At 39.8% G+C, this 18619-nt stretch overlaps 1 protein-coding gene across 2 annotated transcripts in view; it reads left to right on the forward strand.

Moving 5' to 3' along the window:
- The window catches only part of PHF2 (PHD finger protein 2), an 84708-nt gene that overhangs the window by 54685 nt on the left and 11404 nt on the right, over positions 1-18619 (forward strand). For both annotated transcript variants that reach the window (XM_010584406.1, XM_010584405.1), the window contains 13 exons: positions 416-557; positions 3130-3316; positions 3886-4048; positions 5503-5590; positions 6192-6298; positions 7470-7561; positions 8871-8960; positions 10279-10650; positions 11595-11714; positions 12972-13090; positions 13744-13922; positions 14133-14206; positions 15968-16125. In XM_010584406.1, the coding sequence (XP_010582708.1) occupies positions 416-557; positions 3130-3316; positions 3886-4048; positions 5503-5590; positions 6192-6298; positions 7470-7561; positions 8871-8960; positions 10279-10650; positions 11595-11714; positions 12972-13090; positions 13744-13922; positions 14133-14206; positions 15968-16125 (1891 nt within the window). The remainder of the gene's footprint in view (positions 1-415; positions 558-3129; positions 3317-3885; positions 4049-5502; positions 5591-6191; positions 6299-7469; positions 7562-8870; positions 8961-10278; positions 10651-11594; positions 11715-12971; positions 13091-13743; positions 13923-14132; positions 14207-15967; positions 16126-18619) is intronic.

An 18619-nucleotide genomic window follows, 5' to 3' on the forward strand; every position in this document is an offset into this window, starting at 1 on the left:
TATTACACTCTTGTCTACAATCACAAGACTTTTACAGCCTGGTGGGTAGGGCTTACTCTGTGGATATACAGGTATTTGCATATAATTTTCACCAAGCAAATAAAATCCATAATGAAATTAATAGATTCAAAATAACATTAATCCTTTAAAGATAAAAACTACAGAAATAATTATGTCAGGAGCATGAATAAAAAAGCACCATTTTATGCATATACATTTTATGTATATACATATCTTTTATACATATGTGTATATGTGTATACATACATAAACACCAGGGAAGATACAAAGGCTAAGAAGACCAGGAAATCAAAAGCTTGAGACATTTCTCGAAATGTTAACTCCCCTCCAAGCATACAAATGGGGCAAGTCAGGCTGCCCTTCAATCTCTCTTTTTCATTGAATTAATTTGTAGGACCAGAGAGGAGTGTTGATGTCACTGATGTCACCAAGCAGAAAGACTGCAAGATGAAGCTCAAGGAATTTGTGGATTACTACTACAGCACAAACAGGAAAAGGGTCCTCAATGTGACCAACCTGGAGTTCTCGGACACGAGGTGAGAGTCCAGCCTGCTGCACCGTGCAGGGTCTGGGATACGTGGTGGGGTTCAGCTGGGGGAGTTTGAACAGCCTCTCCCTTCTCCGGTGGTTCCCTCTTAAGGAAGTGCTGTTTAACCTTGGGATAGCGGCTTCTTGTTGCTCTGACTCTCCACTGCATTGTCCATATACAGCCAGTTCAGGCAAGGCATGGAAATGAAAGTGCTATTTGCTGTATGAGCAGAATGGTACATAGCAGACTAAATAGGCCAGCATTTGTCATGGTAATTCATGCCTGCATAGCATCAGCGTTCATGTGCCATCAGTATTCACATGTCAGAACAGAACATTTGGGTACCTTTCAGTTTTATTTTAACTTCAGTAATATAGGTATAGTTAATTCAGTGCAACTATATACTAGAACACAACGTGATGCTCCAGGAGCAAATTCTCTGCCTCATCCTGGTAGTGAATGATAACGTAGTATGTTCCTAGCATGATCTTAGGTACTTAGATGCAACTTGATAAATACCGATAAGACCGAAGAAAGGAGGACAGAGATGACCACAGAGGTATGATAACACTGTATGTACAGAAATCTTCCATTTAAAGTAGGGGAGAGTGAGTAAATAGATGAGGTGTGGCTTTAGGAATAGCGTAACGTGTCACTGGATGGCCTTGAATAAGTTTGAAATTATTATTGTTTTGTAATCTTATACCATGTGTTACAGTTTTACTTTCAGTGCTTTGGTTAGTTAACCTGTAGTCTGTATGACAGCAGTTCAAAACTAGAGTGATGCTGACTTCTTGATGGAAAGTTGGGGGATGTGATGGTACAGATCAGCTCTGAACTTGAGGCTGAGGTGCTTTAGTGATGCAGTGAGCCAGAGGTAATGGTGCTGGCTCTGTGAATATCACCAGTCCTCAGTGACAGGAAGCCTACTATTCTCCTCATGTTTTATATTCTATGTTTTATGTATAGGATAATTAGCTGATGTAAATGCCTAAAAGTTCACGTTCTTGCTTTGTGGTTTATATAGCTGTATGCATCACCTGAGCTGTGCTTTTTTTCCAGAAGTAGGCAGATGCATCTATAGTGTATTGAACTTCATGCAACTGTGCAGATCATTTTTACAGTTCTTGTAGTCCTTCTGGGTAGCTAGTACTCCTAGAACGGAAGCATCAGAGAATGAAAAGATTCCTTTATATACAAATGCTACACAGAAGATGATGAGTGTCAACATAAAAATAAAGAATGGTTGTTTTGGGGAGCATTCCCTTTTAGCAAGAAGACTTAAAGTAGCCTTAAAAAAGAAGGCTGATGAATAATTACAAGCTCATTTTTTTAAAGCCATTACCTTTAGCCCTGTAGTTAGTGTTTAGTAGTGCACACCCATTTCTGCAGAAAGCATCTCTAGTAATTACAGGCTTCAAAGATTACCAGTATCTTCACCTGAGATTTTTTTAGCTTTCTGTCATTATCCCAGAATAACAGGAGGTCTTTTGTTCTGAAGGACTGCTGGAGCTGTCACTCATATGCTGCTAATTTAGACATTAACTAGCAAATATTTTATTTCTTAACATAGACGGTGACACTTTAATTGAATGCACTGCTCCATCTTTCCCTGCCATTTTAAATGGAGCTATTGTTATCAGTGTTTGACAGTGAGCATAAATGACACGTGGGAGCATTTAATTTTAGTTTGAAGTGCAGATACTCTTACTGACATGATATTTTAGAGCGTCCAACAGTGAACCTCCACCCTCTGCAAATATTAGTCCAAATTTTGGACTACTTAAATATAAAATTTAGCACATTCTGGGATGAAACACTTCCAAGACCTGTTTATCATGCCACTATGTCATCTTAGCTGTGATTTATAGTATATATTATATATTTAATATAAACATAATATATGAATTATATAAATAAATATATACAATATAAATATATGTTCAATATATATTACTTTCTAGAAAATAAATAAATAAATATTATATGTTATAATTTAAATATATTCACATTATGAACCCAAATTAGACTTTTTCCTTCTTCTGAGCTTTTAATGTAACTTAGTTTAAATAAAAAGATCACTGTGATTTTCAGCATCAGATCAAGGCTTATTCAGTACTTAAGTATCAATGTTATTGTTGTTAGGATTTTTAATATTGAGCTTAACTTGCAAATTTTTAAGATTTACCAGGCCATTTATGTAAGAGTGTACACATTTCACTTTCTCTTCTGAAGCAGGCTGGAAAAGTGACTGTGATAACAGCGCTATTGATAACTGAGCCTGCATAGTAAGAGGCAGGGACTGGAAAAATACAAACACCGTATACTTGATCATAAATACTGCTACTGAAAGAAGTCAAAAGATCGTTTCTAAGTCATCATACTAACAAAGTCTTAAAACTCTGTCTGTAAACAGTTTTCACAAATTTTCTGTGTGAAGAGCAGTTCCACTGACACATAAGGAGCTGCTTCAGATTGCCACACAAGTATTAGAGTCACACGCCGCTTTTTGTTGTGTCAGGGTCCTTGTACTCTTTTTTTAAAAAGATGCATGTTTGTTTTCAATTCTCTCTGTAAAGGATGTCCAGTTTTGTAGAGCCTCCAGATATAGTTAAGAAGTTGTCCTGGGTGGAAAACTATTGGCCTGATGACGCTCTTCTGGCTAAACCAAAAGTTACCAAGTACTGCCTGATCTGTGTGAAGGACAGCTACACAGATTTCCACATAGATTCGGGAGGAGCTTCTGCATGGTACCATGTGCTGAAGGTGAGGGGTCATGTTTTTGCGGTGTATCTAGTAATGAACTAAATTTTATATGTGAAGACAATCCTAAAATTCTCTCAAAAATTCAGGTCTCGTTTTTTTTCTCCATGGTCCTGTTGGATCCATAAGTAATACACAGAGCCCTAACTGCTGTAAATAGGTATGCTCTCAGCAGTGCCAGGGTCTACTGAGTGAGGAAGCCAGCTGGAGTGTGGAAGTTGTCTGTGTGTTTTCAGTGTATTAGGATTTTAATATTTGTTTAGTGCCTTCTGCACATATGTCCCCTAAGGCCTGAAAGATACTACGTCCTGCTTTTGCAGGTTAATGGAACCTGGCGCTGTAAACTTTTTGCACCATCAGTCCCACAAATCTGAGCACATGTGGTTAACTAGTGATTTAATTATTTTAGCTGTTCTGTACAAAGCTGACTAGTAAATCTTATTTAAATAGTGTTAAAATACATGATGTTATGTATATATTTAGATAAATATTTGTCTGTGTGTGTGTATCTGTGCCAGTGCAATGTTGTTTGGTTTGGCTGCTTGTTCCTAATTTTATATTTTCTAATTCAGGGAGAAAAGATATTTTATCTCATCAAACCAGCCTCTGCAAATATTTCTCTTTATGAACGCTGGCAATCGGCAGCAAACCACAGTGAGATGTTTTTTGCAGACCAAGTAGATAAATGTTACAAATGCACAGTTAAACAAGGACAGACACTCTTCATTCCATCAGGTGAGCAGGCTGTTGCAGGTGAGGTTTCCTGCTCATTTTAGAGCTGCTGCTGAAATAGCATGTCCAAAATGCTAGAGGGGTGTGATTTGACGATTTTCTCTGACAAAGTATGAAGTCTAATTCTCAGTAGAAGTATAATTTCATATGCTTGCCAAAAAAAAAAATCAGAACTTTTATTGCTTCCTATCAATATTTTAGCAGCCTTTTAAAAATACAACTAGTAGGTAGAGTGTTCCACTCTTGGTCTGTCTGGGTTGCAGTAACTCATGAGTTCTCTCCATATATCCAACCATGACATTCGTGCTTTTTGTCATCTAACAGAGAATTTGCATTGAATTACTTTCTGACCCTGACTCCCCACAAAATCCTTTTCACGGTCATTGATTCCCCGTGACACTAAGGAACTGTAGGTGCCTTCACAAGTGCGGGTGTGCATTTATGGTTTCACATGAGGCTGAAGACCTGGGTGTCACAGATTTTTATGGGCTACTTGATAAACTTGGGCTTTTATTGCAGGTTAGGGATGGCAGATTTTGCATTTCTCAGTTCCTGGGAGGATCTTCGTAAGGATAGGGAGTTGATCAGAAGATAGTGCAGAGTTTTAAGTGAACTCAGTTCTACTCCTGCCCCTGTCCCTCACCTTTCTCTCACCATGAACAATTATTTCCTCATTTGCATTGCTGTTTCCAGCACTCCCTGTTACCTGTTGAAACTGTAATCGATTTGGGGCAGGGGTTTTCTCTCCCTCTATGTACCTTTAAATGATGTGCTGCCCACTCAATCTATAATCTGAGTTGAGGCTTCCAGGTGCTGTGTGCTTGTGTTTTGGAGGCAGCATCCAGTGCACCGTTTTTCTGGGTGTGAGTATATTCTTGCACAGAATGTTTACACGCTTGAATTTTACTTTGACTGTAAAAAGTGGAAAGTAGGTATTTCTCTCATGACCATATGTGAAGCAGATGGTGGAATAAACACTGAGCAATTTATAGAGATTCACTAATTTGAGTACATTTTTGTATGAAAATACATGTTTGGAAAACACCTGTTCCTGACACTACAATAAAGTCAGTGTCAGGAGCTGTCAGAGATTTTTATGGTGATGTGAAAGCAGCTACTGTTATGTAGCTGTTGCTGCTTTTCACAGTAACAAGAAAGTAATGTCAGTGTGAGCAGTATGTCTCCTTTCACTGTCTGCCACTGTTGAAGGCAGTCCTGGGACTGGGAGCCAAAAGTGTGTAACACCTTCCTGGGCTGGACCTTTATCATGCAAAACAAATAAGGGGCCAGATGCAACTTTGTTCAAAAGTATGTGGTTCTAGTGCTGACTTGGACTGAAGAGCTGCATTGGTACCTAGGAAGCAAGTTGCTAAGTGAAGTATAAATATCATGTTGTGAATAAAGTCTTTGTTACTGTCATTCCAGTTTTTATCCTCAGGACTCTTTTTCTCTTTTAGGTTGGATATATGCAACTCTAACACCTGTAGACTGCCTGGCCTTTGCAGGACATTTTCTACATAGTCTAAGTGTTGAAATGCAGATGAGGTAATCTGTCTTTAAAATCTAAAGTTAGGTAGAGGCTCAGTTTTTAATAAATTGGCCATCCTCTCTCCTATTAATTAGCCTACGTTTGCAGTAATGTTGATGTAACTCTATTGGGCGATTTTGGAAAGTGTACCCATGTTTGTCTCCTTCGACTGTGTTCTCCCATGCTGAGTTATTCTAAGCTGTCTTTATACCTATTGCGCAGCACATGGAAAGGATATGTAAGGTGCTTGGATTGATGTGGCCAAGTCCTGAAGGAAGAAGTGTTAAAAACTGTCAGGAGTTTTACCCTAGAACATGCCGTTCGCCTTCTGGATAAGCCCCCACCTGCTCAGCTGGGCTCTTTGCCCAGTGTAAGACAATACAAGTAGTTCTTTATTGATGCTGGACAAATAATGCAATAAAACTTACATCTGTATTGCACAGTTTCTTACTAGTGTTATTTTTGTTTTGGTTTTGGTCTGATGCCAGAATACGTGGTAGCAGCACAAAGAAATGAAACACTGCAGAATGAACCTCGGGCATCTACGAGCAGTGCTTGTCACTCTGCGACACACTTGTGACCTGCTATGCTTTAAGTTCATGTGGCTTTGTATTACAGGGCATATGAAGTAGAAAGACGATTGAAAATTGTCAGTCTGACCCAGTTTCCAAACTTCGAAACTGCATGTTGGTATATGGGAAAGCATCTACTAGAGACTTTCAAAGGTAAAACTGCATTTCTTTGCCTGCCTTAATTGCTTAGCCTTGGGGGCTGATGTGCCACATAGAAGATGGACAGATGGCCAAAATCAGTCTTGTTAGTATTTGAAAACTACTTACCAGCAGAACATGCTGGTCTTGTCCAGCTCTCCCCTTAATATCCTGCCATGTCACTGTAGGAAGGACCTTAACTGTCCCTCTTACCTATGCCTAAGGGAAAGTTTAATCTACTTTATAAAATGTATTTAAGTTGCCTCAGAGGCAAAGAATGTTGTAAAAATTTTTTAGTTTTTAGTTGCCTGTCAAGTCTGGCTTCATTTCTTTTTTTAACCTAATGGACTACATGCTCTGTCAGCCTGAGACATAGAGTAGCACTTCCTTCTCCCACCATTCTGCTGATCCCAGTTGAAGTACATGGACAGGTCACATATATACAGGGCCACAGGAACATCAGACATGTGGCCAGCAGGAGCACTGAGAATTAAAGCAAAGGTTTCTGTGAAATTCAAAATCTTCCAAATCAGATTCCTTCAGAGTTGATCCAAACATCCATGTGCGTGTGTTCTATACAGATTTGGGCTCGCTTAGCTCTTCGCCTCTTTTTCTCTTGCTACAGAACATGTCTACAGATATCCACCAGATCCTTTTATAACAAGAAAAATGTGTCTAATTAATAAGCAAGGTGAGGGGTCCCTCTGAGTGTCGCCTGGAAGGGAACGCCTTGTGACCAACTCAACAAAAACTGTAACGAGGGGAAAAGTTTAGGAAAGCTTGTACTCATGCAGAAGTGAAATGCTTTGCCCAATATAACCTTTGTTTCCATTATTGGTACTTGCTTTTTCAATCAGAATAAAAGAACTGCTGATGGTGCCTTTTTATTCCCACAGCCTAGGATGTATGAAAATGGAAGCTAGCTTGAGTATGGGACCAAGAAAGGAACCAGAAGGATTGCCAGTGTAGATATAACTTGCAGGACCACAGTGTAGGAAGGCTGAGTTGGATTTGTGACACAGTAAATATACTCCTTATTATCATCAAGTTATAATAGGGATTTGTTTGTGGTGACCAGCTTTCAAAGGGTTAACTTGTACAGTTAAACTTTTTCAAAGTAAAGACTTTATGTAAAACAACTTTAGCTATCAGTGTTTGAATGGCATTGGTTTTTTCCTCTACTTAGGTTTGCATAAAGCTGGGCAACAACCTCCTGCTCATTTACTCCAAGGAGCAAAAATTCTCAATGGTGCTTTCAGGTCATGGACTAAAAAACAGGTAGGAGAAGAAGCGTGTTTTAATACTGTGTGTTTGTCAGGTTTGTCAGTCACTGGAACAGAGAGCGAATGCTAGAACAAATAATATCGCCATAGCAAAACAGCTAATTCTAAAATCTTAAAGAGAAGGGACTAGGAGGGCGATGGAAGGAGGGCGATAGCTGGGATTTCATAGTGCCACATGAGGAGTCAGCAGAAAAAAAGGTACCACCAGAGTTTTAAAAAAGTCAGTTCTGCACACAGCCAAAAGGATGCTGAATGAATGTTCTCCCTGACAGAGCATTTCAATGTGCCAAATCAATTAAGCAGAGGTTGTGTATGCAAGTGAGGCCTAGAACAATGCGTCCATTTTTGTGTGCACAAGGTGCCCAGTTCCTGCAAATCAACACATTAATTGAGCCAGGAAATACATATTGGTTGGAGAGAAGGCTTAAAGGGATTTGCAGCCTGAATTTCCTGCTGCAGTCATTTCAGAAGTGTTATTCTTGCATGTGTTGCTCCTAAAGTTTTGGGGAATTAGCTGCAGGGGAGAGGCCATTCAATCATAAAACATGAACAGGGGAACTAGCAGCTTTAGCATTTTCAGACATTTTAAGAAGAGATGAGCAGCTGAGTACACAATGTTGCATACTCAGTTAGGTCAGTTAGGTGGCTGTCCCAGATTTAAATATAGTCAGGGACTTGGCTGCTCCTTACTGCAAAAAGACAGTGCTTGAGCCTGAATTCAGAATTGCTCCCTGGTTTCCTGTAGAAGGACTGACTGGTGTGGAAGCTCTCTTCTCCATGTCACTCTGCTTATTTTTTCCACTTGCATGCAGATGAGAAGTAGCGAGTCAAAGGAAGTCAGACTGTTTTGGCATTTGCGTAAAGTTGAACTTTGAATATTGTAACATGACATGTGAATGCAAATATTGTTAGTCCTGTCAGGGAGCTCCCAGACCACTCTGCTGACAAGGTATATGCCTATTATACTCACTGAAGACACCAGCCTAAGACAATCTCTCCTTGTAGATGTAGAAAAGGAATTTCTCACAGAATCTTATATAAGGGGGTGAGCAAAGTGATGTTACAGTTGTGAAAATGCAGTAACATCTGGAAAAGGCTATTGACACTGTTGTTCTCTCAGGACAACTATTTACAATAATATCTAGAAGGGGGAAAAATATATTTTTACCTTATTTGGACTACTGATGCAGTCAGTATTGAATTCAGTACATAGGAAAAATATGGATGTGTCACTTAATGAGGTTTTTTTATATTTTTGCAAAAAACATGCACAGAAACAGCAGTTTGGCTTTGTTGTGTTTTAGGCTTTAGCAGAGCATGAAGATGAACTACCAGAAAACTTCAAACCAGCACAACTTATCAAGGACCTTGCCAAAGAAATAAGATTAAGTGAGGTTTGTGCTCTTTTCGTAATATTAACTATATTGTGGGTCTTTTAATAGTCTAGGCTATAAAATGGATGAATTGAAATAAATGAATCTTTTTTTCCCCCTCTCTTCATTAAAAGAATTCATGTGAGGTTTCGCAATAGGGGGTCTGCTCAGGACTCTTGTCTGTGGCTGACTTGCCACGTGTTCTGGGCTCCTGTTTGCTTTCTCCTCAGCTTTACGCTGTGTCTGCCTTCCCTAAATCCTTCCCCCTCCACCTTCTCTTATCTGGACTGGCCACACTCCCCCATCCTTTTTTTTCTCTTTCACTTTAGCTACTCCCTACCCAAAAATATGGTAGAACTCAAAGAACACTGTTGCCATCCCCATGGTCTTGCTCCCTATGTAGTATCCCCTTTTCCTTATGTTCATTGGTCTTGTCTATGACTTCGTCTGAGCTTGGGACTATTATTCTGTGCATTGTCCTGATAGGAGGCCTTGTTCTTGGCCAGCTTCTAGGCAGAGTTACTACAGCAGATGCGATAATAATTATAAACACACCCCCCCCCCCCAAAACCCGACCCCCCCCAAAAAAAACAAAAAAAGGAGGTTTCATGGACGTATCATCCATTTAGTCTGGTATCATATTCCACTTAGTGGGGATGTGTGACAGTGCAAGGTGACAATAGCTAGTTCAGTTGTTTTAAGAAGATACTGTGTTACATTCCACCCCCTTTCTAACTATATCCAAAGACCTCAAAATTGAAATCTATCTTGTCCTTTTATCCTCTTTGATGTAGTATATAAGTTTTCTGATTGTCAAAATGACAAGTTAAGCAGAAAATAATTTCTTTTTAATTAGTCAGACAGTGTTAATTTTAATTGGGCAGCTATTTACTGCTTATTTTTCCTGAGGGCATGAAACATGATTCTGCTACATTTATCACATCTGAATTAAATGGAAATGGTTTGTGCTCAAGCTGATTAGCATTTTAAACAAAAGACCATTCATTTTATACATTTGTTTGTATGGGCAGTCCATTTAACAGTCTTACCTGATGATAAAACCTGGTGAGAGTTACATTCCTTACGAAGCCACTGGAGTTTCTCCAGGCCAAACTTGTGCTGGAGCAATGTGGGGGCGGGAATTAGTGGTGAGCAGAGTGTTACAGTGGCATGTGGTGTGGTCTTCATGTCCTGGCCAGCCTGATCGGTGAATGCAGTTACCCCTTTACTGAAGGGGGTATCTTTGGGGTTTGTTTCCCCAAGGAAGGGAGGGTGCAGGTGAATATCTAACATGAGACAAGTGGGTTTGAATGCCTTCCCATTTTGTGCTAAACTACAGAATGCTTCGAAAGCCAGCAAAGCAGACACGAGTGCCAACACAAATGCTGAGGAGATCTGTCCTGTGGAGAAGGAGGAGGCACCATCACCCGTCCAAGTGACGCCTCCACCCCCACCTGTAGAAAAGCTCCCTAAAAAAAAGACTCCCAAAACTGTGAAAACCCCCAAACAACTCAAGCCATCCAAACCCCCCAAACCTCCCAAGCCACCCAAACCCCCTAAGCCTCCCAAAACACCAAAAGTTAAGGGAGAAGGAAAAAAGAAAGGAAAGAAGGCAAAAGAAAGTCCACCGCCAGCCATCCCGAATCTCGACTTGCTGGAGGCACACACAAAGGAGGCTTTGACAAAGATTGAGACGCCAAAGAAGGGGAAGGTGGGTCATATTTTAACCTCTTCCTGTTCTCTCAGCATAATAGGGTTAAAATGACCCTTAGGTCTCATGAAAAAAATAATGTAAGCAACACAGTGTGAAACCCTATCTCCACTGAAGTAAGTGAAATTTTTTTAACTGCTCGCTTATCGCCCTTTTTTACTTGAGTGTTCGATTTGATTTGACTGTTTGCTTGGTTATTAATTTGATATGAAGCCTCCAAGAAACCTATTGATTCAGGCTGAGTCTGGCAAACTGCTGCCAGTTGCCTGCCCAAACAGAGGTGAGATGAAAATTAAAAGACATTTTTTAATGGCTTTTTTTTTGCCCCTAGAACTATTATATTCTTATTTCAAGTGTTATTAGCACTCGTGTGCATTTCCGTTATCAGTTATCAAAGATGAAGGAACTAGTTTCTAAAGCATCTTATTTACATGAGATTTTGCTCTAGAATGAGTGATTGAAGATAAAACAATAGTTTGCTTCCATTTTTGCCCATGTAGGACAAGTTTCATTTTGATGTCCTTTAATTCGATGTGAATTGTGCTGCTGACTTCAGTAGGGGCCAGTATTTCATTGAGGCACTGACAGAGTAATGTATTGTACGCTGTTTGTTAGAAGTATCCATAAGTCTTTTCTAAAATGCTTCTGAATTTCCTAGTAGTTTGTATGCAGTTTGTGAAACCTGTCCGTGGAGCAATAGGCAGGGAGATTAGTATGTTTTTAGACTACTCTTGTATGTTGGTATATCAAGGAGAAATGCAGCTAGTCTTCTGCATTCTCTGAAGCAGCAATATTTGATTGAATCTCATATTTGGATTCAAAAAGAATGAATCAGAAGAGGAGTTTTCAAAAATATATCATGTTATAGTCCAGATAAAAAATGTGTTTCTGTAACATGCCAGCACTCCATCCTCATTAAGAGTACATGCTGACTTTTTCCCCAGGCTGCAAAGAATGTTTTAAGTGTTCCCAATAAGGAAACTGCTAGTAAGCAGAATGAGGTGGAGAAGTTTGAAGTTCGAGAGCAAAATAAAAGCAAAACAGAAGCCAAATGGAAATATAAGGTAATGTCTCCTGTTAAATTCTGCTGCTGATTCTTCCACATAGTGATAAATCAAGGGTGGAGAAATGTTCATAAGTCTCCCTAAGCAGAGAGTACGAGGCACCAATTTTCAGTTCCCAAAGAAAAAATTTTGAGCAGAAAATGATCAAGTAAAGGAGGGGGGGAGCAGGTTCTTCAAAAGTGTATGCTGAATTGTCCATCTTCATCCTTAGTGAAGCAAGTGGGAACACTGTTAATAGCGAGATTTTTCAGTGCTGATCTCTTTTGTAATTCTTACTTTAACATAGTTGTACTATAAGTCTGGAGTAGTTCCAGAGAAATCAATAACTAATGATGGCATAAAAGTAGAGTTAATGAAATCTGAATTATGCCACATGAATTAAAAGCTCGCCTTCATGGAGGGCTAATGTAGGGTGAGTAAAATTCATTCATAGAATAATACATTTTTTCTCCAGGTCCCATTTAAAACAAGGTGACACTAGGCTTTCTCACAGAAATAGCTGTCTGCATTTTGCCTGCGTTGTGAACATCTAATGACAAAGGTGAACAAATTCCCCAAAACAAAACCAAAGTACCTGTTTTTTGCTGCAGGGAAACTACTAAGAATCATGAATCATTAACATTAGAGACATCTAATTTTTTTGTGTTACAGAAAGTCATGGTTAATGTGATTAGATCAATATGTACCAATTAATTCCACAGACAGTACAGCTTAGGAAAGTATTAAGGTGATGCTTAAAAAATAATCAAAGGCTTCTGTTGCACTGGATGACTTTGATATTAAATTATTAAATTCATAATTCAAGCTCTTCTGAAGGTGTGAAGGAAGCAAGTGGAGCCTGGGAATAAAATGCAGTTGTGTTTGCGAGGTTACAGACACTGTGCAAGATTCTGTCCTTAGCCACACAGGCATGATGCTGATGAGCAGTGTGCTTAGCCTGTGCTGTGATTCACAAAATGTGTGTTTAGTATTTTACCTCAGTCCATACTAATTTAAGAGAGCAATATTTAAATTTGCCATCGTATTTGTGGCAGGCACTGCTTAAACTGGTGCTGAAGTGCTTCTTGAATGGGGCAAGTCCCTGACTAAAACCCATGTTAGTCTATGGAAGAGTATAATCCTCTATTACTTACCACATTTGAGGGAACATATTTTTCTCTGCATATGGATCGATGGATTCTCTGAGGTTACCTAGGAATCTGAAATATCAACAACTCATTTAACTGATTTTATTGGTTTGGGTCTTTGGCCTTTCAGAACAGTAAACCTGATTCACTTCTAAAAATGGAAGAGGAACACAAATCAGAAAAGACACCTTTATCAGGAAATAAGGACAACAAATTTACATTCTCTTTCTCTAATAAGAAGTTGCTTGGGTAAGTAAAAAATATGACAATACATATCAACTAAAAAATCAGATTAAAGTCATTATTTATGGTTTTTTTATACAAGAAGGTGAAAATCTGCCTTCCTGGTCAATGTAGAATATACACTTATAGAAAAAGTCCTTTGCTCTAGAACTTGATTTTACCTAGAACCCAGCTTAATTTGCCATAACAGCAAAGACCTATCTTTGAGGCTGGTAGCTTGCTTGAGAGTAGTGTCTTCAGTATTCAGGCAGTGCCTCATGTTTTGGCACTTCACGTTCTTAATAATTAAGTTATTTTAGGTGGATTTTGGGCAGATGCTATTCAGGGTACATTTTTAACAAACTGTTAAATGAACTCTGCATACCAAAATTCCATGCTGTGTGTGCATTATGCATATCATGATACACTTTGAGACAGCTTTAAATAATACAATGCTTATTTGAAGCCATCCAAGGCTACTCTAGTCAGCATCATATTTTGAGATACAAATTGTAGGTTCAGAAATGTGTTTGTAAAATTATTTGAATTGCTCTGGCACCTCTAAAAGTATTCAAGTTGACTGAGATTTCTGCATAAAGATACTCATTGTCTTCCTCTCTGTCAATTCACAAAATACTTTTCACTCCAAGTGTTGTTACTGATTTGTAATTTTTTTTCAGTTCAAAGGGAGTCAAAACCCAGCTGAATACTAGTGTGTTTGGATCACTGCAGAATTTTAAAGAAGACAAAGCAAAACCTGTACGAGATGAATATGAATATGTGTCAGATGATGGTGAACTAAAAATTGATGAGTTTCCAATCAGAAGGAAGAAAAACACTACAAAAAGAGAACTGCCCTGTAAGAATATTTCTTATTTTGTCTGTAACTGCACAACAAAGTCTTAGCTGTTGATTGTCCAAAACTAGTCTTTAAAATTTATGTGATTTATAATAAAGAAAGCCATATCTTAACTGTCAGTCAAATATAAGTGGATTATGAGTGCTGTTTTTTGAAGGGAAAAGAACCATGACTTTGTTTTTCTTTTCTTTTTTTTTTTTTTTAATTTAGTTTTATCCGATAAAAAAGACACTCTGCAGCACACTCCTGTTAAGAAGCCAAAGGTGGAGTCAGTATCATACAAGGTATCGTTATTATTGTACCTGTCACAAGCAAGCACCCATTGTATGTCTCTAACAGTGTGTGGGGCAGTACTGTAATGGCAGCAGCAAAGCCTTCTCACAGGCTGTTGTCACATCCTGTCCTTCATTCTGCAGTTACAGTCTGCCCAGAATAGGTAGCATTCAGACATTGCCAGGACTAAGCACAATTTGGTACTGTGGCTTCAACTGCTTGTACATGATCAGGCCTGATGGGAAGCGTGTGGGGACTGCGACAGTTGTATCACAACACAAGAACAGGAGCAAGCCATAAGAAGGAATGGGAAGGGTCAGAAGGAGTTTTCTGTCATACCTGGCTTGATGTTTACATTGCTGACAGGCACAGGGGTCTGTCCAGCTCCCAACCTGTGTCTGCCCTCCTGTCTCCATGTGCGTTGAACACTGGTCATTAAATTTCCATGTTAGTGTTTGACAGATGAAACTCAGAGTAATGCTACTACAATTGAACTGATGTCATTTGGCGTTTCACGTTACTTGAAGCCCTTAACACCTATTATGTAACAATTAAAGGTTTTGTTTGCTATCACTTAGCAGAGTCTGCCTCTGCCCTTACGGGCTTACATCTAGAATGCGCTTGACTCAGCATGATACTTTAGCATGTCCCTAACTTGAGGCAGTGTCAGTGTGCCTATTGATAGCTTACTTTCAGGAAGCTGAACAGCACAGGTGTTAAGTTTGCTCTGTGTTAGCACTGAAGCTCCATCCTGGAAATTAAATGACATTAAAATTAAATCTTTTGCCCAACTGTGGTTAATACAAATTCATATTATAATATCTGAATAAGTCAGAAAAAGCAAAATAGCTTGTTAACACAGATCTGTAGGTGACTGAAATGTTTGGCCCTAAGAGCTAAGGAATCCTTTTCATCCTGGTTTGGCTCAGAGATATTCAAGAGCAAGTGCAGACCTCCTTGCCTGAGTCAGTAGTTGACATCTGGAGACCGGTACACAGAGAACAGGGAAAAACATGCTGGTATCTCACTGTGCAGAAGCGTAAGGAGTGAGGCCAGTTCCTGGAGAGAACAGTGATTGGCAGTCTTAAGCAATAAGGGCTGGGACTTTAGGGGCCTGAAAGCAGGGCAGGAATGGGGGAGAAAAGTTGTTCTATTACACTCTCAACTACAGTGCATAGAGATACCAGCCCCAGAAAGAGTTAGATGCAGGTAGCTTCCTTCAGTGGCCTCAGATGCCACTGTTTATATGTGTCTATCCCATTTCTCTGTCACATCTTCCTGTTCTCTTGCAGTAGGGATGGCAGAAATGGGTCTGTCCCTGTGTCTGAATTGGCTGTGTTAATAGTCTTGCAAGATACAGACCCATGCCCTGATGCATATCTGGGCTGACAGAGATACGGCCACACATTCACTTCTTTTGCTACATGGGTCATGGTCTCAAGAACAGGAACATGGGCTGAGAAGGGAACACAGCACCTGGAAACACCACAGTTACAGTGGTTTGATCCCATGCACAGTATCAGATCTCAGAGCTGGTTCTCCAGGGTTGGAAGGGCAAAGAAAAACCTACCATGCCTACAGGCTGCAAGGAGACTGATTTTTACTGTGTACCTGGTTTTGTTTGGGGTTTTTTTTTGTCTTTAATGAAAGCAAATTACGAATGCTAGCCCTGTGTCTTTGGAGGACCAGCAGGCTGCAGAAGTTATTGTGCTGTTCTTGTTGACTAATTCAGTGAGTTTCCGCTTTTTTGAGCCTTTTCCTTGTTTTTGCAGAGCGATGACTCGTCAGATGAAGATTTGCTTCACATTGACACAGAGGCAAAGCCAGGGCGCAATTCCAAAGTAAAGAAAGAGAGTGGAAGTTCAGCAGGAATTCTTGATCTTTTGCAGGCAAGCAAGGAAGTTGGGGGTTTAGAGTATAACACCAACAGGTATGCACCAAGGGATGTTTTTTCCTCTTACCCATAAACAAAAATTGCTCTCTTGTGATTTTGTGCATGTGTGTGAGAGAGAGAGAATGAATTTTGCAGCTCAGTAACTGCTTTTTCTCCAGTAAGCAAATTCTTCCTTTATCCTGTGATCTGGAGGGAGAGGTGGGAAAGTGTGTAGGAAAGATTTTGGTGGTATAATTTAAACAAATAGAGGCATTTCACATCTGTAAATGCTGAACATCCATTTTAGCAATAATACTATAATAGATGAATCATTCAGAAGGAAGAGACAGATCAGTGAATGCAGCTTGAGGGCATGAATAATGTTTTTTTAATGTAGTAATAATGTAATAAAGTGATCTAAATGACCAGCATTCCTTCCATAAGGCATTGTAAGGTGCCATGCAGTTCCCTGAATGTCGAATGTTTGAAAGAAGAAAATAGGAAACCGTGTACCCTCCCTCACACCCCGGTCATCATTCTTCTCCCCACCAAAGCACATGGCTTGGAAAAATACACTCTTTTGTGGGTACTTGTATACCTAAAATGGAAGTGCTTGCCTGGGCTTGGTTGTGTTTCAAATGGGACCACTGTAGGTAGATGTTGAAGTTGACACTGGATGTTCTGGAATATGGTTATTAAGGCACAGCACTAGATCTTTTAGTAATCCAAACAGTGAGCAGTGAAAAGAAAAGCAAAATTGAAAAATATGGTTTATAGACTCAAATCCTGCAGTTCAGGACTGTCTGGAACAAGGGGGTTTTTTTGGGCCCATCTCAAAACAATTGTATGGGTTCACTACCTCCACTCTTCACAGGCCAAGTCTGATCTTGAACTACTGATAGAGAATCAGGTAACAGAAACACGTCTGTCATTTCGAAAGAAGCTAGCAGGACTCTTCACATATGGAAATGTCTTGCTTAACTGAAACTTTAGGAAGAAATCCCTGGGAAGGGGTTTGGGGAGCGTCAACTGACTTTATGGCTTCCATGCACAGAATGGCACTGTAGACATGAACTGCTATGTCTTATGACCTGTGCTCCCTAGTAGTCTGCTGATTAAGTAGATCTTTGCTGCTGCAATCTTAACTGAATGATTTGTCCCCCGTCTGTAGAAAACCAGAGGTATTCACCTAAGCACTTTCAACTGCTCCACGGGGAGTACAGCCTTGGTACTTTTGGAAGCTGTGGGCTGTTGGTAAATGGCTGGCACAAGTTTCTAGCCTCTAAATATGCCTGTTGTGCAAACAAAGGAATTATCCTCTGAAAGGTGAGAATGACAGGCTAGGTGTTGATGTGGGAAATGATCTGCAACATGCAGTAAGGCTATTCTTGTTTGGCATTTTAGTAAGCCAGTTACCATCTCCACTCTACTTTCATTTGAAAACCACCTTCACCAGGCAGGCAGGACATGTTGGTTCTCCAGGCTGGCTGCTTGAAGCAGCATTTATCCTACTCCCGATTCATATAGCAGATGTTGCATGGAAGCAAGAGGTGTGTTGCACCATTTTATATGTGCAAAGCAGCAAAACCAATCTGCTTTGAGTAGTAAAGCCAAATACCACATTCAGCGGTTGCTGGGGTGCCCCAACAGCATCTTTTTTCCTTCCTGCTTTCTCTAGGTCTGCCTTGGTTATACAAAGCCACAGAACCTGTGCAGGAGAGAGAAGTAGCTGCAGGAGTGGTCTGAGAGTTGAGAACAGACTGGACAAAGAGAGACTGGTGCTGTCCTCACCCGTGCTGTGCCCTTGCTGGGTGTTGGGTGTGCGTGACCCAGGAAAAGTGCAGCTTGCAAATTTGAAAGAATCTGTTAAAATGGAATGAGAAGGTCCCCTCAGAGAGGAAGATATTATCTAAACCTGGGAAAGATTGGAAGTTAAAAGCCATAACTGAGAATTCCAAAAGATATGCCTCATGGTCAAAGGGGAACATATGGAATAAGTTACCAAGGGAAAACATAGAAGCAAATTTTAAAAGCAGTTTAAAAAAAAAATAGATTTTTTGATGTTAAGACAGAAGATGGAATTTTTTAAGGTTGCAGTGTGGTGACAGAGCTACAGAGAAATCTAAAGGAGGGAGTCTTGCTGAACCAGAAATATTTTCTGGTTCAACCTCTCAATTTATTAGGCAATTGTCTCTTTCACAGCTTAGATGGTTACAAGAGATTAAAGCATATTATATTGACTGTTGGGAAGTACCAGGCAGCTCTGTGAGAGACAGTCCTGCCTTTGTGCATCAACATTTAGAATTTATTACTTGTTGCAGCACAGTGACAGGGATCCTCATCTCTGTGTTGAACTGAGGTGTGCATGCAGAGTCTACTTTAAGAGTTCTCTTTTCATTCCTAATGGGGGTGAAAAAAGCCAATGATTTTAAAGTCAAGTAACATAGTCACTACATAACCTTAGAAGGCTTATCTTGACAAGGCTGCTATTTCTAGGGAAGAGATACAATCTCAGTTTAGTCCTGTTTTTCCTCCATTACTGCCTTCCCCC

The sequence above is a fragment of the Haliaeetus leucocephalus genome, unplaced genomic scaffold (assembly GCF_000737465.1).
Source record: "Haliaeetus leucocephalus isolate CR32 unplaced genomic scaffold, Haliaeetus_leucocephalus-4.0 Scaffold984, whole genome shotgun sequence".
NCBI lineage: Eukaryota > Metazoa > Chordata > Aves > Accipitriformes > Accipitridae > Haliaeetus > Haliaeetus leucocephalus.